Here is a 20,018-nt window from a genome sequence, read left to right as displayed (position 1 = left end):
TCGGAGATAGGGACTTGGGACAAAGCTCCTAGACATTTCCTTCTGGTAAGAACCTATTCCTTGAACTTCTGGCTTCTGGTTTCAAGGCATGATTTTAGATGATCTGAGTTCTTTCAGGGTTATCTTTTCCCAGGAAGAGAAGTGTTAATTGCTTTTTTTGTTTACAATGGCTTTAACAGCCATTCTACTTCTGCCGGTCAAAATGACAGTGTACTCTCCTGGAAAATAAGAGCAAGCTGGAAATAACAATGATATTAAGGTGTTTTTTTTTTTTTTAATATTATTTATTCATTTGAGACGGAGGTACAGAGAGAGAGAGCAGGAGCAGGGGAAGAGGCAGAGGAAGAGGGAGAAGCAGACTCGCTGCTGAGCAGGGAGCAGGACTTGGGGCTCCATCCCAGGACCCTGAGATCATGAGCTGAGCTAAAGGCAGATGCTCAGCCAACTGAGCCACCCAGGCACCCCTGATATTAAGTTCTTGCCTGTGCTTAATTTCTTCCTCAGTATTCCAGGAAAAGACAAACTGCTGCATACCCATGGCCCTAATAGGTGCTATATAGATTTTTGCCACGGAATACCTTCCTCAGTCTGCCTTACGGGTGGTTCCAGGATCCCCCTCAAGCCTAACATATTACCTACTGAGTCACCCTAGAATGTTCTGCTGTGAGCCTGGGCAAGTGTTCATCCTTATGCCGGTAGTTCTGAACAGGCACTGCTTAACTTGCCCATTCTGATTGCTTCCTATAGAATGGAGGGCAATCTCATGACCTTATTTAAATGTATTTTACTTTTATAATGTAAAATATTTTTAATGTATAATACTTAAAAAAAAAGATTTATTTGACAGAGATCACAAGTAGGCAGAGAGGCAGGCGGGCAGGGAGTGGGGACAGGGAGCAGGCGCCCCACTGAGCAGAGAGCCCAACACAGGGTTCCATCCCAGCACCCTGAGATCATGACCTGAGCCAAAGGTAGAGGCTTAACCCACTGAGCCACCCAGATGCCCCTAATACTTATTTGTTTAAATTTTTTAGAGAGAGAGCACGCTGGCGTAAGAGCAGGTTGGGGAGGGGCAAAGGGAGAGAGAGAATCCCAAACAGCTTCCAAGTTCTGCGAGGAGTCCAACTCAGGGCTTGATCCCACAACCCTGAGCTCATGACCTGAGCCAAAATCAAGAGTTGGCTGCTTAACCGAATGAGCCACCAGGTGCCCCTGAATGTAAAATTTCTAATGAAAAGTAAAATATATTACTTTTCAGGAATATCGCAGCACTTTAGTTGGAAATGCCAGTTCACATAAAATACTGTCAACGTGGATAGTTTGTGGTTGGTGGACTCTCAGATGCTCTTAATAGAGCAATCCATTGTCCTTAGCAATTGTCCCTGGTTCCTCTCACCCTGCTGCAGGCCCAGATTCAGTGCCTGGAGAACATGGCTGCCTCCCTGGGTCCCCTCTTAACATCACAACATCTATCCTTTCAGGCTTCTCCTACCACCTGCAATGCCTGGACCCTGTACCTCCTTCCAAGCAATTTTAAAGTACTTTTTCCCTCCTGATTTGAAAAGTATTGTGTGTTAAAAATCTTGGGGTAAAAAGAAAGAAGGAAGTTAGCACTTTAATCCCATCATCTCGAGACAATCACTTCCTATCCACACCCTTACTGAGTAGGCTGGTGCTCTCTCAAGGGTCCATTTGGAGGATCTGCCCTGAGGATCTGCAAGACTCGTGTAACAGAACCACAACTCACTGGCTACAGACCAACTCACAAGGGTGCAGTGGCCTTCCCTTTAGACTCTCCCTTGGTGGACCTCTTGACTTCCACACAAGAACAATAATCCAACCCTCAATTTTCTGTTAGGGCACACGGGTCTCTATTCAGTGGGCAGGTTCAAAGAGGAACTTTCCAAAGAACACAGCCTCAAGTTCACTGTCATGCAATTTCAGCAAAATGTAGTTAAAAGGTAAACACTGAGGAAGTATTGCTTAAAGAATCTTTTTGCTGTTTCAGATAGTCTCTGGAATCTATACCTGGTTCTAAATTTAAGTATTAGATTTAGATTATTAAAACTATTCCTATTCCTGCTTCAAGGCAGAGAGCGAAAAGTTAGGTATAAAGATCATATTGTTTGACTTACTCCCACATTTGTTTTCTGAACTGTGATTTGTGTTGAAATGTACAAAACTCATGAAGTTCATTGCAGTATCTCTTATTATTAAACAATCACTGTATCATGTAGCATCTTCTTAAGAACCCCCCCGGGAGAAACAGCTCCTGTTTTCACCTTAGCATTGGCTGCTAGTGTGAAACTTGGAAGCCAAAATTGGCTTCCAAGCCAATAGCAAGCATAGAGTAATACCCCTTGCCTTTTTTCCCCCTTTGTTCCTCGATCCACTTCCTGTCTTCATGCTTTCTTCTCTTTTTCTTTAAGTTTGTGCTATCTTACTGGATTTTATTAATAAGTTTAAGTGAGTTGTGAAAATGCCTCATCTTCCCCCTCACATTCCCCCAAATCCTGCAAGATTTCCAGGCCTGCATCTTTTTTTTTCTATTTGTGGTACCACTCCATTTCTGATTTGTGCTACACAGAGTTTTATTTCCTACTGGCAACTTCAGAAAGAGAAAAGTTAACTTTCCTTCATAATCTCATTGTGTTATTAGGTTTGAGATGCTTGATGCTGCAAAGAACAAGATCCGAGTGAAGGTCAGCTATGCAATGATTGCCCTGACAGTGGCAGGGTGCATCTGGATGGTTATTGAGGGCAAGAAGGTGAGCACGGACTTCCTCTCTGCCGCTGTTTTCTACAAAGGATCTACAGGAAATCGGGGGTTGACCCTTTTATTTATTCTCTTGAGAAGAGAGGGCTACTTTCTACATGAGAAATGATAAGAAACAAACAGTGATAAGAAATGAGGCACAGGAGGGGCAAACCTGGGATGTCATGCCTGGGGATAAATAGCAAATCCTAATTTTGGCAAGATAAAGGACTAAATTAGTTTCACACAAAGTAAAAAGAAAGTGTTTAGTTATCACAGATGTCGTAAGTAATGTGAAACCAGAAAAATGTCCGTGGTGTATCTAATGATGACACCGGCATGTCTGTACAGCACTCCCAGTAAGTGAGCGTCTTTATCCACGCTCCAGCTGCCTTAGCCCTGGTGAGCATTCTAGTCACTGCTCTGGACTTGAAGCTTGGCCGCACTGGGCCATATGTGTAAGGACAATAGCTCCTAAACAAGTACATAGGCATTCAAGTCTAGAAATCTTTGTTTTAACCTATCATTAATTGAATACTCACTGTCTTCTAAGCACTTGGCTTTTCTTTCATTTGAACCTCACAGCAGCATGACAAAATAGGTACTATTATTAGGACCTCATTTATAGATGAGGAAACATAGCTAAGAAAGCGCTGCTAATTTGCCCAAGGCCACACATCTCAACGGCAAAGCCGCAGTTTGAAACTAGACCTAACTGAGGTGATAGTAAAATTGCTCCCACTTATCAAGGGCTCATTATACAGCAGGCACTGTTAAACTCACCACAGTATCCTAAGAACCTAAGCAGTAGGTTCTCTTATTATCCATACTTTATAAAAGAGGAAACTGAAGCTTAGAGATACTAAGTCATTTTCCCAAAGTTACATAGCTGGATAAGTGGCAGGATAAAAATTTAGAGCCAGGGACGCCTGGGTGGCTCAGTTGGTTGGACGACTGCCTTCGGCTCGGGTCATGATCCCCGGGTCCCGGGATCGAGTCCCACATCGGGCTCCCAGCTCCATGGGGAGTCTGCTTCTCCCTCTGACCTTCTCCTCGCTCATGCTCTCTCTCTCAAATAAATAAATAAAATCTTTAAAAAAAAAAATTTAGAGCCAAGTTTGCAAGTTCCCAAACTCTCATAATATCTTGTGCTTAAAATATAGGGGTTTTTTATATGCAGCAGCAATGGTCAAACCCTTATTTCAATACCATGTCTAATTTTATATGTCACAGCTTCCATGTGCAAAGAGATGTCTTGTGTCTATTATCAGATATTAAAAAGGTTCTACCAACCTAGCAGTAACTGACTTCCCTTATCTCCAGTGAGTGCAGAGTAAAAGGAAATGAACTTCTGGCTCTCTTCAGACTTCAGGAGTGGAAAATACTGACCAGTTAGACTGACCTTTTGGGAGCATGAAAGACAAGTGTGCAGGACGGGGTGAAGCTCTTTTGACATCTCTATTCTCCCGCACTTCAGATTTTCTTCTGGCTTCCTCTTTGACTTCTCATGCTTAGTTCTCAGACTGAAACTTACAGAAGCATGTGGACAGGACATAGGGACTTCTAGAGTTCCAAGAAGTCTGCATTGCTTTTGTATACCTGATTATACTAATCTGAGTCTAAATACTCTAGAAACGAGTTACCCCTTGGGAATTCTAGCCTTATCTAATGGTATATACCATGAACTTTAAGAGAGTTTCTCTCCTTTACATGCCAGGAAACCATCTCATTTGTTTGACGTGGAACTATCCATTCCTTACAAGTTGGGAAATGCTACTAGAGTGGAGAACTTTTAGACTTAGTGCTATTTAAAAGAGAGGAATTAGCCATTGTATGTTTTGTCCTCACCATCAACTTACCATTCCCTTTCTCCTCTCCCTTCCCATACCTAATTCTTTATATGTAAAATTACACAGATATAAGAAAATCCCACCTTATATATAGGGTGCTAGTTTCATTTATTCGGTATGAAACTTTGGAAACTGGTCTGCTTATGTAAGCTTTACAAGCATGTAACAGGTCACATGGAGGGAAACAAGGGAAGAGGATGGTTGGCTCTCCCCCACTGCAGTTTACTGTCAAAGAATGGAGTAGTGCGATATAGATACTGCGGAGACTCATTAATCACAGTATTTGGTAAAGTCTGGGATCCCAAAGCTGAATATTTTTGGTAAAAGAGGAATAAGGAGTTAGAAGGGTATGAAAGTATACAAATGAGTTGGGGAAGGAGAAATGGTAGCAATAAAGAACAGGGAAAGGGAAAAAAAAAAGGATAGAAATGGAAACAAAAAGGTATTCAATACTAAAGAGCGGAAAAGGGAAAAGATAAGGGAAGAAATTATAAGGGAAGAAGCTAGATTTAAAGAAATAGGCCAGAAAAAAAGGTAGAGGGTATGGCATTTCTCTTGTGCTTGACTGGATGGGCTATTGGACTGTGAAGTTCTAGAGGAAGCAGAAGGCACACAGAGGGGGCTTCCGTGCTCAGTGTGCCCACAGCAGAGCATTTTGGGACTGCACTGGCTTAGTTAATCTGCTGACATCAGTGTGGGGTAATGATATCCTCCCCAAACCCTTTTTCAAATTTGTTTCATTTTAGGCTGTCAAAAGAAACGAGTCTTTAACAAGCCTGAACTTAGAAAAAAAAGCTCGCCTGAGAGAAGAAGCAACTCTGAAGGCCAAAACAGAGTAGCAGAGGTATATGTGTTGGCTGGATTTTGAAATTGCAGGAATAATGTTGCAGCAATTAGCCTGTATTTAAAAATACGGTATGAGGATCCATTTCATGAAAGTATGGTTTGCACAGATTTGTAATTTCCCCATTCCTGATATAGTGGGACAAATAAATTTCTTTAAAGAAACAACTTGTCTATATTTTTGTGGCTGTGATCTAGGTTAAATGCAGCCTTTCAGCTTTTTGGAGGAAATGAATGAAAAATGGGGCAAATTATTTAAACCTTAGTATTAGCTCTTTAGAGAGTCAGATACCATATCTTTAATTTCCATTACCAAAGTGATTTTCTCTGCAGAAGCTAAATGGCTTGTAGTTCTATATTTCTGTGTATTCATTTCTAGAGAGATAAGGAAGGCCGGCTGCGTACACTGCCTAGGTGCATCTTGTAGAGCTAACCTCCCCAAATGTGGTGGTGCTTCTGAGAGTCCTGCAAAGCAGCCTGGTCAGACTCTTCCATCTTTGGGCATGCTGACAGACAGAGGCTTGTCAGAGAGCAGTCTTGTAAAAGGTTCCTGTAAGGTGATGAGAGTGGTCTGGCCACAAGTTTCTGAGAACTCTGAAATCCCAGCACCATGAAGTTGCTTGGGGCCATCAGTCACCTTTTCTACTCCATAGCTTAGAATTCCCAATTGGTCCTTTTCCTTTTGCCTTTACACTGAATTTCTCAATGATGAATATCTTTCAAATACATTTTCTTACAAGTTTTGAAAGATAAGCATTTGCACGTGGTTATATACTTCATTTACATTTTGGGATGCCAAGCCATTTCATTTTAGATATTGGATGCTGGATTCTATTTTAAGTATTTCATATATTCTCACATGCCTCATATTAATGGATGACATGGACAAGTTTGCATAGCCATCCCAACCTGTCAGTTGTCTCCAGAGGAGTATAACCGATAGAAAGTAATATATGCATCTGCATTGGAACTTGACTTAATAAACTACTAAGTGAAATGGAATATACCACATTTGATTTCATTATCAGATGATGTTGGTGATGTCTCTTGATACACTTTTAGAGTAATTGGACCTTAGCTTTCTAGATACCAACTTCTTTGATTTTAACCTATTTCTTTTAAAAATAAGTACTTTTTCTTCATAGAACACTATCATTTTTAACTTCTAAATAAATATTTTAAAGTGTTATCTTGGAGATTTATTGTAAAAAAAAAAGTTTCATTAAACCAAATGTTACTGTACAGCAAGAATTTTCAGGATCATTTTTCATTTTGTCTCATTCTCCTACTCAGTTACTTAGAATAACTACTTCTTTATGGGTTAAATATAAATTTCTTGGCCAGAATTTTGGACTTGTCTCTGTCCAATCCAAGTTTTCTCACTACCGTCACATAATACCTTCTTGACAGTCATTCCTTATTAATAACTCTAATACCTTATATTCCTCAGAACTTGTGAAGCAAATCAGACTTAATGAGTGCTATTTTAAGATACTAAAGAATACAAAAAAAAAGGCAGTTTACCCGTTACTTTCAATTATCATTTTACTATTTTTTGCTTAATTTCTATATTTTTTTCACGTTTATCATGTCTCTGTAGGTAAAGTGGGCAGAAACCATTCCCCACTTTTTATTTCCCACTATAAGCCCTGTCTGAATAAAGTTAATACACAAGCCTATGGTCAGATACTTTTTTAATAAACAAAAATAGTATGGGGACATGATTCCAAACGTTTATTGAAAGTAGGCAAGGAATGAATATAATTCATTGTCATTCATCAAACATTACCTTAATCCCTTATATATATAAATACTGAGAATACAAAATGAGTAAAACATACTTCTTTACAGAGATCATAATTTATGGAAACATAGCCCATGAAACGGCTACAATACAAACTGGTAAAAGATATATTCTGAACTTTATATAACAGTCGCTATAGAAAGAAAACCTAACTCAGCTGTCAGTTGTGGTTCCAGTCAAGCAGGCAGTGCTGGTCCACAAAGTGGTGATTTCTGTTTGAAGCATGGAGTTACTAGGAGTTACTAGGTCAGACACATGGTGAAAGAGAATAGCCACACCATTTAGACATTTAGTTTGCTTGATAATCATGAGGCACAGTCTGACCGGGGTAGTGAGAAGTCCCTCAGCAAAATGCCATTTATAATGTTTTGGTTTACTTTCAGTTTTTATCTCGATACAAAATTTAAGATGTTAACAGAATGAACCAATGACTTATTTTTCCCAGTTTGTGGACTTGATTTCATGGAACCATTTCATGTGTGAGTAGCATCTGCCATATATCTCCATTCCATCACTATCCCAGGATTATGTTCTTAACTCATCTGATCTCCCAAATCAGGAGCACTCGAGTTATGCCAAACCCCTCACTTAATCAGTCATCCTGTTTTGTAAACCTTACTTTCAAATATTTCTCAAATACACTCAGAGGAACAGAGTGGGAACCTATTCAGGAATAGACATGAGTTAATACCAGACCTGAAGATTAAAAGTCAGAAGCCCTAAGTTCTAGACTTGCTTTTCCAGTTGTCTTGCTTTGTAAATTTAGGTTATAGGTCTGAAATCTTTTAATCTAAGACAATGGGTTTTTTGGTTGTTTTTAAGATTTCATTTATTTGTCAGAGAGAGAACATGTGAGTGAGCACAAGCTGGCTCCCTGCCGAGCAAGAAGCCCAATGCGGGACTTGATCCCAGGACTCTGGGATCATGACCTGAGCCGAAGGGAGGCACTTAATTGACTGAGCCACCCAGGCATTCCACCACAACCCCCCCCCCTTTTTTTAAAGATTTTATTTCTTTATTTGTCAGAGAGAGTAAGACAATGTTAAAAAGAAACACAAAACCATACCAAAATTAAGAGAAACCATCTTTTTAAATACCTTTTTTTTTTTTTTTTTTGCCAATTTGGCTCTACTAGTTGATTTCTAAAGGGTTTAGTAGTTACTCATCCACAGTTTAATTGTTTTGTCATTTCCTAATGCTGCTGATGCAATGATGTTTTCTGTAGGATGACAAGCTGCTGAGATTACAACATCTGTATGACCTTGTAATTTCTGTACAATCTCTTTAGTCTGAAGGTTCCAAATGTAAACCAGATTATCTTCTGATCCAGACACAATCCATTTTCCACCAGTAACTGAAAAATTGGCAAATATGCAGTATTTCTCATTCTTATGACCAGTGTATGTTTTCAGACATCGACCTCTGCTATAATCCCACAGTTTAAGAGTATTGTCCAAAGTTGCAATTAGAAGATATCTTCCGTTTGGAGAAAATTTTACAAAAGAGATAGGAGGGTTATCATCATCAACAAGTGTTTTTAAACACTGACCTGATGCAGCATCCCAAATTCTACAGACACCATCATAGCTACCTGACACAATCAAAGACCCACTACAATTAAAATGAACAGCAGAAACTGGGTCAGAATGAGCAGACAAAGTCTTAAGGCACTTTCCTGTTTTCACCTCCCATATTTTCACACTCTCATCAAAAGATCCTGAAATGATGAGATTGGATGGTGGATTGAAATTACAGCAAAAAACATAATTACTATGCCCCTTCAGCGTTTTCAAACATTTTCCAGATCTCACATCCCAAATCTTTAGCGTCTTATCATCTGAGGCAGAAACAAGACGACTGGAGTCTGATGACCAGGCAACATCTGATATTTCCAGATTGTGACCATGAAGTGTTTTCTCATACTTTCCATCATAGGCTCCCCAAATTATAATTACTTTGTCAGCAGAAGAACTTGCTAGCCATTCTCCATTAGGACTAAACTTAACCGATGATACTGCTTCCGTATGTCCCACGAGAGTAAATTTAAGAGCATAGTTTGGTTTTTCAGACATTTGCTTGTTCGGGTTGGCTGATGAGGGAAGGCCCAACTCTGCTGCTCTAGCATCCCCTGCCTCCTTTGTCCCCATGGTTCTGAAGCTCCCAAGTCAGTAGGTTAGGTAAGCGTCCGGCCCTGAATCAGGAAGCTCGATATTCTTTCTGCCCAGCAAAATGAAGATAAAAACATCAGCCTCAAAAATTAATAGCCTTTTAGTGATTATAATTTCCGGACTGTCTTTAAACTTCTCTATACAATGATTCAGCAGCACGGCTTGGACCTCTTTTTTCTCACTTCCTCCTTTGTGAACAAATACTTGATAAAAACATTAAAAGGGTCCAATGCGCTGTCGGCAAGTGAGGTATGTTCTGGGTATTTTGTGAACGTATAAAGCCGTGCAAAGTGAAGAGAGGCGTAGGTGACCTACAGGAAGTATTTTCTCACTTCCCCTCCCCCTACCCCGAAACGTTTAGAACACTAAGCAAGCCTACCGTAAGTCAGAGAGACTTTCGGTACTTGAGCATGAATGAATCACCGGCTTAAACAAACGATTTCAGAAGGTTAAAAAAAATAATAACGACAAACAAAAAAACCTGCGTAAGCATCATGAACTGTGGTCCGGCGGGCCGGTGGGCTGCAGCCGGAAGATAAACACTGGAGCACACGTCCGCGTCAATCCTACCCAACCGGCAGAACAGCGGAGCGCAGGGGCACGCCAACTTCGAGCTGAGATGACCAATGGGAGAGGTCGGCCTGCGCTTGCGCAAAGGAAGGCGCTGGCGTTCCTTCCGGTCTTCTTCGCCGGAGGCTGCCGCACGCAAACGCAGGACTTCCTTGTTTGGCCTGTGGGTAGGTTGACTGGTCTTATCCCAGACCTGACTGACTAGCGTCAGTAGCAGTGAATGTTTCAAAGAACATTCATTTCTTTTTGGAAGCCGTGTCACAAGAAATAACTGAATTTTCCGATTCCGTTAGTGGAAAGTTAGCTCACATTTGGCACTAGCTAGTCGTCGAGTCCCCCTCCCCAGGCGCCGGTGACTGAGCATCGGCTTCACGGGCGGCTTCTGCTCCTCTCCACTCTTGTGGTACAGAGCTGGTGGCGTGTACTTGAGATTGCAGATAGGCAAGGGGCAGCTTGACTGAATTTATGCCCAGATTGTAAAGCTTCTGGTTTAAAAGTTTGGGGTAAACATTTCGGGAAGGAATGTGTTGTGGGCCTCCAGAAGCCAGTGCTTAGGACGTGGTAGTGCCGGGGAAACGAGCAAACGTTTGTTTTAGCATTTCCTTGCGCTTTCTTAAACTTTTTAAGAGAACAGGTCAAATCTGCATAGGTGCTTGAGACCGAAAAAGAGAAGTTGGTGGGACGTGGTTGAGAAATGTGTAAAGTTATCTCGTAATTGGCTGTAGAGAGTCTGAAGTTTTAAGACCTGTTTAATGGCCCTGAGAGTGCTATGTAAAGATGTATGCTTTTCAGATATTAAGTTACGGTCTTTAAACAAGAATAGGTTTACTGCGGTGTCTGGTTCGGTCCCTAGAGCATGCAACTCTTGATCTCCGAGTCTCGATTTCAAGCCCCACCGTGGGCGAAGAGCTAACTTAAAAAAAAAAAAAAAAAAAGTTTACCAAAAACATTGGAAGCCTGATGAATTTCTACTTACTTGTAATTGCTCAATAAAGAGTGCTCAAGAATGTTGTTGTTTATAAGGTTTCCCCTTTCGCTGAGCTAAAGTCTAGAGGCAAGTATCTCTTTTGCTTTTTTTTTTTTTTTTTCCTTTTTAACGTAAGCTCAAGAGTTAACGTGCTATACCACTTAGCCAGCCAGGCGCCCCGCCGCAAGTATCTCTTAATGATGTTTTCTGTTAGCCAGCAGTTAAAAGCATTTGGGAACGAATTCTCTTAGCCTATATTTATTAGGGATAATTGAAAGTCTGGCCTTTAAATGAGGCACAACGACATAATTAAATCACCTATACCAATCGTATAATAGTATAACCTCATTACCTTAAGACCCTACTACTCTAGTTTGGAATTTGGACAGGAATTGGACAAAAGCTTCAGTCTTAGGTAGTCCAAATTAACGGTGTAATAACGAGATGCTGGAAGTAGGAAGAGGATCTTTTAAGTGGTTTGGAACATCCATTTATATACATTAAATTAGGATTCTTCTTAGATTTTTTTTTTTTTTTTTTAATTTGACAGATAGAGATCACAGGTAGGCAGCGAGGCAGGCAGAGAGAGAGAGGAGGAAGCGGGCTCCCTGCCGAGCAGAGAGCCCGATGCGGGGCTCCATCCCAGGACCCTGGAATCATGACCTGAGCTGAAGGCAGAGCCTTTAACCCACTGAGCCACCCAGGCGCCCCTTCTTAGATCTTTTTTTAAGGCAAGGCCACCATGGACCTTTCCCTCTAACATTTGAAAAAGAACTTTTCCCTTTTATGTATCTCAAAGGTCAGTTGTTACTAAACTCTGCCATTTCCCTCTCCTTTCTTCCTGTTAGCCTGAATTGGTATGATTTTTACTAGGAAGCTTAGAAACACTCTAAAATTCTGCATCAGTTGAGACTATTTTCATTTTTATTGACTATTAAAAAATAAGGGCGCCTGGGTTGGCTCAGTGGGTTAAAGCCTCTGCCTTTGGCTCAGGTCATGATCCCAGAGTCCTGGGATGGAGCCCCGCATCGGGCTCTCTGCTCAGCAGGGAGCCTGCTTCCCTGCCTACTTGTCACCTTTTCTGTCAAATAAATAAATAAAATCTTTAAAAAGAAAAATGAAAGTGCTATAGAGAACAAAGTGTAGGCTTTGTTTCAAAGATTTTAATTTGTATTTTTCCAATAACTGTTCTATACAGGAGAGTAAAGAAGGAAATTAGACAATTTGTGATGTGAGGGCTAGGACGGGGTGTTGGTGCTGGGGTATGTTTTAGTAACCCACTAGAAATATCACACGAATGAGAGGAACAGTCAAGAATGTCTTGGTAGGTGGCGCTTGGCTGGCTCAGTCAGTACAGCATGCCACTCTTGATCTAAGAATGGTGAGCTCAAGCCCACATTAGGGGTAGAGTTTACTTTACAAAAAAAAAAAAGTGTTGATAGGAATAACTAAAACTTTTTCTCCAGATTTTCCCAGAATGTGAAGAAATTTCCACTATTAAAATCCATTTCTAGATGTCAGAATTTTTTGTTTACAAATAGCATCAGGAATTTGTGTAAAGAAATTAAAGCTCTGAATATAAAATCTTTTTATCGTGTTCTAATATGTAGTCCTGATACTGTAGTCCTTATAAATTGGGCCTAAGAATTTTGTGGCATAGTCCTTGGGAGGAGGGGAACATCAGCAATGTGGAGTGCATAGGAGTAGGAAATACTGGTATGAGTAAACCTAAAGTGGCAGAAACCATAATTAGAGCTTTGCATTTGCTGCTCTCAAGCAGAGTTCCTCACACGGTCCTGTTTTTAACTATTTCTATTTTTGCTGTTCCTAATCTTCACCAGATAGGTGATTTGGAAGTTTCCCTCTTTGTAGAAACCAATTTGTTTTCTTTAGATTTCCCACAAAACTTTTAGAACTTAAAGTCTCAATGGTTGAAAGGTTTATTTCCCTTCCCCTCAGTCAAGTCTGCAGATATTATAAATAGAAATGCCACAAGTTTAGGTCATTTTGGTTTTTAATTTTTTTGTAATGTATGTCAGGACTGAGATTAAGTCCTATTTTAAGGACTGTCTTGACTGACTCCTTTCATTGCAATTTCAGTTACCAAATACAGTCCTCAAAAATCAAGCACAACAGAACGATGTATAGTTGCTTAGGACCATTAGCAATTTAAATCTATATAAATCTAGTTGGACTAAATACGGAGTGGTGCAGAATTTATCTAAACTGAGACCTTTCTAAAGTGAAGGGGGAGACACTAAAATAATCAGCTGATGTTAATTGATCTAAAACCCGGGACTATACCTAGCAAACCAGTATAATCACTGACTTTTGGAGGCCTCTCCTCAAATCACAACTTAATTTTGGAAAATTCTACACTCTTTATATGGTGATAACCCTGTGCTCTTTCCCCACCACTGTAGTCTCCTGGGTTTCTATTTTCTCCTCACCCAACACTAAATAATGCTAGGCACAAGTGGTTTAGATAAGGCAGTGATCCAAACTGTGGATTTCCATGGGCTTCCTCAGGTGAAATGGGTATATAAAGGAATTTAGAGAGTAATTCTATTCTCTGGAGAAACATTCAAGATCACAGATAGGACCATATATTGACTTTAAAATCAAAAAAAAAAAAAAAAAAAAAAAAAAAAAAAAAAAAACTTTTTCAAATTGGCAAATGAAAAAAAGGGCAACAGTCATCTATGCTAGCTTTAATAAATTTGTAAACTCAGCCATTCTGTACTATAGATGGCAGTGTAGTCTGCAGGAACTAATTCTATTTTAAGATTCTCTTTTCAGAAAAAGTACCTGGCCAGTAGAATCAGCAATACATACAATAGTAAAAATGTTTAAAAAAAAAAAAGGAAAACACACCCTATTTAATAGCCTAAGGCAACCACTGCTTCCACATAAGTTGGATATAATTGACAAAGTTGTTTTTCTTAACTTTAGGATAGGTCAGAAGAGATTAATGTGCTATTTTTGATAATACAAACACATGGGGTTGATTATATAAGTTATCCTGTAAAATATATCCATAACTTTTCACAGAAGGCGTAAGGTTTTTTGTTTTTATATAATGAATTGCTATGACAGTGTCTTGCTTTTGTAAACTAAAGGTCAAATTAATGTCCTCCTGAAAGATAAGCACATATAAAACGTAAGTTGAGACACTAAGTCTAAGAGCTGTTAATTTCTGGCTTCAAACAGCAGCATAAAAGAATTCCTTTGAATTGTCTTTTGTAACCAAGTACCCTTTACTGATATCACATCGATGCATATTCCTTCAGTCATTTAGTATTTATTGAATAGTCTACTATGTGCAAGGCACTCACCCATGGCCTGACAGACCACATTCAAGTACAAAGAATCATCAGGTCCATTCCAAATCAAAGCGTTAAGAACACTTTGAACAACAACATAGAGTGGTCATAATGATGAAGTAAGCAGAACATACTCAACATACATTAAAAGGTGATCTTTCTATCTTTTGATTTTCCTGGGGACAGTACTCCTTTAGGAAGTCAGCTGTGTTAAATTCACGTCCATGGATGGCACTGCTTTCTAAGGCAGAATTCTTCATTCCAAAGCCTTTCTTTCACTTTGTCAGTACCTTCTACATTTGAGTTTGTTGAATGGAAACATGTTTACCCATTATGCTACTAAACTCAAAATCTATCATTTGCATATATTTTTTTTTGACTTCTGTTGTTTTGTCAGGTTATATACAGAATTTTAGCACCACAGAAGGGAAAAAGAAGTTTGGGCTGAGAAGCTCTACTTTACCAAATTATGTAACCTAAAAGCAACTTCATACCTTAGTTATTTTAAGGGTGCTCTTGAGAAAGAGCCAGAAAGACTGGTCTGACAAAAAGCTGAACCAGCTCTGGCTGTTGTGTAAGTCTAGTTCTGGGAGTTCCTGGCCCAGAACACCACCTCCACCGTGACTGCTGCTTTCTTCCAGACACAAACTGCATAGCTCTGTCCCACCACTAGACAGTGTCTGAGGTTATGACCTTGGGGCAAAGTAAACTCTCTTAAGTCTTGACTCTGTCACCTGTAGTGACAGTTATCCACCTCAAAGGCAGCTGGAGGATTAAAAGAGAAAAAATGGAAGCCCTTACCCAGGCACCTGGCAGAAAGACTAGATGCCTTTTTGACCTATGGCAGTCTACCCATAATCTTTTCTTCTTGCCCCACACTTCCAAATTTTATACCCAGTAGCAATTTGATATTGTTAAAATTAGCATATATTTGCTTTATACTTCATGACACATTTCTGTGATGTCCTGGTACTCACTGCTATTACCTATCCTTTTCTGAAATAAAGCATATTACAGAATACTCTCTACGTTAGCGTAGACTTATGGTACTGGTGTCCCATCTGGCCTTCCACTAGTTGAACTTTAAAAAATATATATATATATATATATATATTTTTTTTTAAGGAATCTCTATTCCCAACATGGGGCTCAAACTCATGACCCTAAGATCAAGAGTTGCATGCTATACTGACTGAGCCAGCCAAGCACCCCATGAGAAAGCAATTTTTTTTTGTCCATCTTTTTCATTTTTAAATTGTTTTTAAAGTAAGATAACTTTTGAGTAGGCGCCACACCCAGCGTGGGACTGGAACTCAGGACCCTGAGATCAGGAGTCACATGCTCTACCCACTGACCCTCCAGGTGCCTGATAAAAACTTTAACTTTTGATAGAGAAATGTAGCCAAAAATATTTCCCAGGTTGGCAGATACGTACTTACTCTTCTCACCTAACAACAGATGAAAGTGACTGTTAGTTTCAGGTAGCAAAAAATTCAGATTCGAGACTTCATATATAGATAAGTACACCTGTTTCTCAAATGAGCAAATTTTGGAATGTAGGAGGTAGAACATAGTATATAAATATGAAAAGCAAACAATGCCCCTTTCTAAAAGTGGATCCCTTTTCTTCACTGAAAAATTCTTACACATCAAGATTTCATATATATATATATATATATATATATATATATATATGTATCCACAAGCCCTAAAACATCAACATGCAATGACTTGCCTATTGATAGAAAAAATGTCACAAAACTAATTAAGCAAGAAAGAAAAATCTTTCAACTTGAGAAAAACCCTTTTATAATGCAAATTGTAATGCAAATTAATTGAGGGATTATAAATAAATGTTTGTTTGGCACTGGAAAGTAAATTCAAAGTTGCCTGTGAGTGGCCACATAAAACAGGATTTAACTGACAAAATTTGGTTTCTAAAATATGTTACATACTTTTTTCCTCATGCAAAATCAGCAACAATCTGGAATAATAATTCAAATTTGCTATGGGGTAATTGTCATTGCTTGTATTTGTGACAGTATGAAAAAGTGGCTCAGAGCCCATTTAGCTTTATCTGGCACAAGACAATCCTAGGGCAGTAATTTTCAGAAACAGTGTAGCTGACAAAGGTTTAAAAAGGCGCCCTACGTAGTGACAAGAAGAGGAGTTAAAATGTTCCACAGAAAACTCTCTCCTTAATCTCTTTTCCTTTTCTGGTATTTCTCAATCTAACCATATCTACCCTGCTGGTCCTTCAAATACAGGGTGCCTTTATATCCTAAATGCTTTCAGTGCCTTTTTTCCTCCACCTAAGTTTTCATTTCAAAGAATATACTTTGAAAATGTGGAGGAGGAAAAAGGGAGGGGGTGGATAATCAAGCTACTTTCCCCCCAGATTAGTATATATTGCAGAAGAGTTTTCTTGTGTTGAAATTAACACAGTTCTGTAATAGCTAACATCTTAGTGATAGGGTTTCAGTAAATGCAGTGTAAATTAATAGAATCTGCCAGCCAGAGAACTAAACTTAGGACTCAGTTACCTCCTAAAGTCTCATTTCTGTAAACAAAAGGGCTGCTTTATCAGTTCAAACTGTTATGCTGGGATTTAACTTTCAGTTAATTCCAATTTTTATATTAAGAATATTTTATTGCAAAAAAAATTTAGCTAATCTCTCATGAACTTCCAGGACAGGAACAAGATAAATTCCTGTTTTCAATAGAAAACAGACCAAAATAGTTAAATGGACTTTAATGCATTCACTGAGACACCTGCAAATGCAAAACTCCCGATGTACACTCTTCTTACTAACCCAGGGAAACAACTTGGTGTGCTTTATCCTTTTTCCATTCAAATTGGTTTACCAAAAATGAATTTTTAAAATTATCCAGCAGAAGGTACATAATTTAAAACATCCTAGAGAAATGATGTGTTACCAGTGATGTACAGGTTAAAAAAACTCAGCCACAAGAAAAATCAAAGCTAAAAACAAGATTTTTACTATGAATCAGTGCTTCTATTACCCTTCTGAAAGAAGTTATATTTTAATGTGATGTAAAGGCAAAATTTAAAGTCTTTCTTTAAATTAACCACCTAATTTGTCCCTAAAATTACAAAGAATCAAAGTCTTTTACAGGTCAAGTGCAGTAAACTAAAATGTCCTTTCAGCACAAAGCAGCACTAGAAAAAGTTATAGATGGGAGTTGACTAGTTTTGCAGTGGCTGCTCCATCAGTAACAGGCAGACGGTATCCATCCAGAGCACAGACACAACTACAGACTAGATGCGAAGAATGCGTCACACACTTGGCTGATAAACGTGCTTTGTCTTTGTATCTTTCTACTTTGAATGAAGTGGACTTTTTTAAAGTTTAAATCAGGTCACCTAAGTTGGCTGTTTAAATAACAACATGATGAGGTATGAAAGCTCTGAATATCCCTAACATTCAGCAGGATTTACCAGAGATGCTTAATAACCTGTCAGGGGAACTTCCAAAGAGTTACATTTTGGGGTTATAATGAATTCTAGAAGAGGACAAGATTAAAGAGGCTTAAAAGGATATTTCTCTGAAACAGAAGTGAGCAACTTTTCCTTCAGAATTCATTTTGAACAGCATATCAACAAAAAAATCTTCTCTGATAGTGTGTCCCAACATTGAGCCAAGATGGCCAACTAGCACCAAGAAGTCGTATTGAACTCAGTTGCAGTTCTCTTGGCAATTAAGCTTATATTTTCATTCCAGTCCAAGCACAAATGTGGATCACTGAAGACAGTACTGGAAGCGCCATTTGCAGATACATTGCAGTTATCATTAAATGAGCCAGAAGGTAGAAACTTTTCATTTTATGGGGCAACTTCACTGGGCAGTGCTAGTAGATGAAATGATTAGGGAACAATGAGGTTATTTAAAAAAAAAAAAAAATCCCTGCCCTTATTTGGGTTGAACAGGTCATGTTGAGAAGATGTTTATTTGTTTAAGAAAGGATGCTACATTAAAAGGATCATGTGTGTAGCATGAATACATTAGAATCAAGCTGCACTGGGCTATGAAAAAAGGTTTCCCTAACTAACCTTTAAAAGTATGTGTTATCTGCCAGTCACAGTGGGGAAAAGCACCTAGGGTGAACTCCAATTTAATGAGGACCTTAATCAGGACCACAAAGCCTGAAACATTTGTTTTAATGCAGAAACACAGCCTCTAGTCACACTGGTTGAGTCTGGGGAAATTGGAGGGATTTTTTGTTTTTGTTTTTGTTTTTTTACCTTTTTACTGAATTACAGGATATTGTTTTGATTACTAAGGATTCTAAATCTTCATACCAGAATTAAAACTGAACCACTTCCAAATCTTAAGACACATAAGACCAAAGAGAAGCAATAGCCATACAAATTAATGTGCCCCTCTCCTTTCTGCTCTAAGGGAATCTTCAAACCAGTATCACATTTAAGAGTCAAAGTGTTAATTCTTCAGCATTCCTGACAACTAGAAAGCACATTCACTGAAGGCTGAAGGTGAGGGAGCGGATGGTTTAACTTTAATATCTGTGAAGAATGGCGCCAATAGAGGAAAGAAAACCATCCAGTCTCAGTAAGGATTAATGCAAATTTGGCTAGAAAAGCCACCAGGTAATCCAAGGGTTCACTGTGGAAGAACTCACGAGAAGTACTCTGAAGTGTACACAACAGGTCTAAACATCTCCCCTTGTTGCAAGTAGTTGTGTGAAATTCAAGATAAAGGTTTAGTCTCATCTTTTAATATCAGTGTTTTTCCCCACTTTAAAGGGAATGAGGAGGAGTCCTCTTTTTCCCCCACAAAGACAGGGAGCCACATTAATATGTGTATAATCCCATGACTCTTATAATATATAAGTGCGGATCTCCAAAGCCTAGGGATTTTCCGTGAGAGTGGGCCGTTCTGGTTACCCTTTTTATTAGAAGGGTATTCCACCACAGAGAGCCAGAGGTTTTCCAGATGTGTGTAAGAGAGCAGGTGCGCAAGGCAAGCAAATGAGCGCAAACAGTATTATGGAAAACATTTGAGAAGTTAGCTCCATGAGGACTGTAGGCTCCACAAGAGGACTTGACTGGGTAGCCTGGTCTGACACAGGAACATGAAAGCAGAGTATTGCTTCAAAGCTGGAAACCTTCCATAGGAGCCTCACACTGCTGGAAGATGTACTGCTGCTGACTAAGGTCAACCTGGGGCGCAATGCTGCTGTCCTCATCCTCGGTCCCAAAGTAATGCTCGATAAGATCAAAGGCCTTCTGGTAGATCTCCTGGTTTTCATGACTCTGTAAGAACTCAATTTTATCCAGACCTAGAATGAAGAATAAAGAAGAATCTGTGTCTGTGTACATATTTATTTTTTGTATGTATCTGTTGGAAATGCCAATGAAACTGTATTTTGCCATGCCTCCTTATTGTAAAGGAAGATTTTCTTCTCTATATCTTGTGAGTATTTTGTAACAGCATAGAAAGTGTCAATGGGATTATATCTGAATGCTCGTATTACAAAATGACATCTTAAACAATGCAAGCAACAATCAGTCCCCAGAAGCAGCAATTTCTCTAACAGTCTTCACACATCATCCAGTGGCTAAGGCCAGTAGCAGAAGTGTTCCTTTTGACCTGTATCTATGACCTAATTAATTCTTGGCTCTAATCCTAAATTCTGAGCTATCCAGTATGTCAGCAAATGTATATAATACCCTTAAAATAGCCAGAGTCAATTTCTAC

At 39.2% G+C, this 20,018-nt stretch overlaps 3 protein-coding genes and 1 long non-coding RNA gene across 6 annotated transcripts in view; 2 read left to right on the top strand and 2 right to left on the bottom strand.

The window, feature by feature from the left end:
- FAM162A (family with sequence similarity 162 member A) overlaps positions 1-5,613 on the top strand; it is a 28,242-nt gene extending 22,629 nt beyond the window's left edge. For both annotated transcript variants that reach the window (XM_047735295.1, XM_047735294.1), the window contains 2 exons: positions 2,660-2,768; positions 5,352-5,613. In XM_047735295.1, coding sequence (XP_047591251.1) covers positions 2,660-2,768; positions 5,352-5,444 — 202 coding nt within the window. In that variant the 3' untranslated portion in view covers positions 5,445-5,613. The remainder of the gene's footprint in view (positions 1-2,659; positions 2,769-5,351) is intronic.
- Positions 5,614-8,373: 2,760 nt separating this feature from the next.
- Positions 8,374-11,450, bottom strand: WDR5B (WD repeat domain 5B). Of its 2 annotated transcripts, none has more exons than XM_047735293.1 (2): positions 9,800-11,450; positions 8,374-9,469 (listed from the first exon to the last, which is right to left on the bottom strand). In XM_047735293.1, exon 2 carries the CDS (start codon positions 9,397-9,399, stop codon positions 8,404-8,406), a length of 996 nt encoding a protein of 331 aa, XP_047591249.1. In that variant the 5' UTR covers positions 9,400-9,469; positions 9,800-11,450; the 3' UTR covers positions 8,374-8,403. The 2 variants fall into 2 exon arrangements, with proteins under 2 accessions (XP_047591249.1, XP_047591248.1); XM_047735292.1 differs by having other exon boundaries at positions 8,374-9,470; positions 9,804-11,450.
- LOC125103606 (uncharacterized) overlaps positions 10,110-20,018 on the top strand; it is a 27,086-nt gene continuing 17,177 nt past the window's right edge. The window contains exon 1 of the long non-coding RNA XR_007128449.1: positions 10,110-10,157. This is a non-coding gene — a long non-coding RNA (uncharacterized LOC125103606). The remainder of the gene's footprint in view (positions 10,158-20,018) is intronic.
- The window catches only part of KPNA1 (karyopherin subunit alpha 1), a 66,840-nt gene continuing 63,837 nt past the window's right edge, over positions 17,016-20,018 (bottom strand). Inside the window, exon 14 of the mRNA XM_047735291.1 lies at positions 17,016-19,599. Coding sequence (XP_047591247.1) covers positions 19,412-19,599 — 188 coding nt within the window. The 3' untranslated portion in view covers positions 17,016-19,411. The remainder of the gene's footprint in view (positions 19,600-20,018) is intronic.

This window comes from Lutra lutra, chromosome 1 (genome assembly GCF_902655055.1).
Source record: "Lutra lutra chromosome 1, mLutLut1.2, whole genome shotgun sequence".
NCBI lineage: Eukaryota > Metazoa > Chordata > Mammalia > Carnivora > Mustelidae > Lutra > Lutra lutra.
Note: the sequence above shows the minus strand (reverse complement) of the source record. Positions and strands in the feature narration are given on the sequence as shown.

Bases quoted from the DNA above. Each gene is read 5' to 3' on its own strand.
- WDR5B (XM_047735293.1), bottom strand. From the start codon at position 9,399: ATGGGGACAAAGGAGGCAGGGGATGCTAGAGCAGCAGAGTTGGGCCTT.